We start from the raw sequence: 1,617 nt of genomic DNA, 5'->3' as shown, positions 1-1,617 counted from the left end.
CACTCAGGACGGATTCACGACTGAGTGGCCCCCTTCTCGCTGGAGCACGCGTTTTGCTGTTGCCCAGCTGAGTTGGGAAAACAAATAGCTGATTGACAGCCTTACTAATTTTGTTGGTGGCTCCGGCTAATATTTCTTATTTTTCAGAACCCGGACATAACCCAAGTCGCGAGACGCGCACGGTGCCAGCCGACCGCGCCCGACGAAGCGAGTGAAGAGACAGCACACAGGAGACCGCCCTGTAGAAGGGTCCAAATAAATCGCTGGATTGCTTTTTTCACCAACTGGAGTAGATTTTGTTCAAGACCTTTTCACGCTCTCCTATCCCTCGGTACCGACAATCCGTTAGAGTCACGGTCTAGCCGATCTACTAACAATAGTCAACTATTTATAAAAGTATGTACAGGGTGATTCGAAGCCGGCTGGCTCGCATGCGCAGTAGCACGAAAAATCGTCCGTGCGCGGCTCTCTTTTTTCATTAATAACTCGTTAACAAAGCCGCGAATTACATTTCGGCAAAGGAAAAGGTTACTTGAAATGACCCGAAGAACCCCCCATTTTCCGATGTTAACATAATTACGGATCACCCTGTATACGCCCGTCGGAGCGAAAGGATTAAAACTTATAGAAACGTCAGTTTATGTCAGTAAGAACCGTAATTCGGAACCTGATTCGCTGCCACGTCAAGCTAATGCTACAAATTCCTATGACTTCAGAATGCCGGCAGATGATCCTGTACATTCGTCTACTTGTCTACCTAGATCGTCCAGCTGTCAGAGAGACTCCAATGAATCCAATTCAAAACCAATTTGCACGCAGGATCTGTTGTCCTGGGCGTTCCAAGTAGCCCGTGGAATGGAATATCTCAGCCAGAGAAGGGTTAGTTCCTGCGATTTCTTCTCGCAGATAATTATATCAGAGCAGGATTATTTCATTTGATCTGTATGCAATAGATGTATAGCAATCTTTGGAAACTGAATTTCCAGGTACTGCACGGTGACTTGGCCGCTAGAAATATCTTGCTGGCCGATGACAATGTGGCAAAGATATGCGACTTCGGTCTGGCCAAGAGTATGTACAAAGAAGAAATCTACAAGAAGATGAACGACTGTCCATTACCCATTAAGTGGTTGGCTGTCGAAACGATGAGGGATCGTATTTTCTCCACGCAATCGGACGTTTGGTCGTTCGGCATAGTACTGTTGGAGTTCTTCACGCTGGCTGAGACTCCGTATCCGGGAATGCAAGCCGAGACGGTGTACCAGAAATTGATCGAAGGTTACTGTTTGGACACAACATAGCCCAACCATTTTATGGGTCCGGGCTCGGCTCCTCGACCGTTCTAGCGAGAAGTACATCTGAGCTCATAAAGCAATTAAATCCGTAAACCTTCAGGCAGCATGGCTCAACCATTTCCCGTGTCCAGATTTTTCATGCTCCCTTGTTATTCCATTTTCACTTTCCACTTCCTCTGCCACCTCTCCTTCCAGCTTCCTACCAGCTAACAAATAAAAGGCCCGAAAGGGAGCGAGCGAAGATCATTACCAATTACCAAGTACGACTGAACACTAAACTTCGACAACGCGTCGACCAACACGACTTTTTGTACCACCGGCA

General features: G+C 47.0%; 1 protein-coding gene across 1 annotated transcript; it reads left to right on the top strand.

Moving 5' to 3' along the window:
• The first annotated feature begins 717 nt into the window (after nt 1–717).
• LOC144477931 (fibroblast growth factor receptor 4-like) lies at nt 718–1,301 on the top strand. The gene is made up of 2 exons (XM_078195653.1): nt 718–879; nt 987–1,301. The coding sequence occupies exons 1-2, from the start codon at nt 718–720 to the stop codon at nt 1,299–1,301; spliced, it is 477 nt and encodes a 158-aa protein (XP_078051779.1).
• Nucleotides 1,302–1,617: the final 316 nt, after the last annotated feature.

The sequence above is a fragment of the Augochlora pura genome, unplaced genomic scaffold (genome assembly GCF_028453695.1).
Source record: "Augochlora pura isolate Apur16 unplaced genomic scaffold, APUR_v2.2.1 APUR_unplaced_5368, whole genome shotgun sequence".
NCBI lineage: Eukaryota > Metazoa > Arthropoda > Insecta > Hymenoptera > Halictidae > Augochlora > Augochlora pura.
The sequence above is the reverse complement of the archived record's forward strand: the minus strand, read 5'-3'. Positions and strand labels throughout refer to the sequence as shown.

Coding starts and splice junctions, on each gene's coding strand:
- LOC144477931 (XM_078195653.1), top strand. CDS start 718: ATGCCGGCAGATGATCCTGTACATTCGTCTACTTGTCTACCTAGATCG. Junction 880..986: donor AATATCTCAGCCAGAGAAGG/GTTAGTTCCTGC, acceptor CTGAATTTCCAG/GTACTGCACGGTGACTTGGC.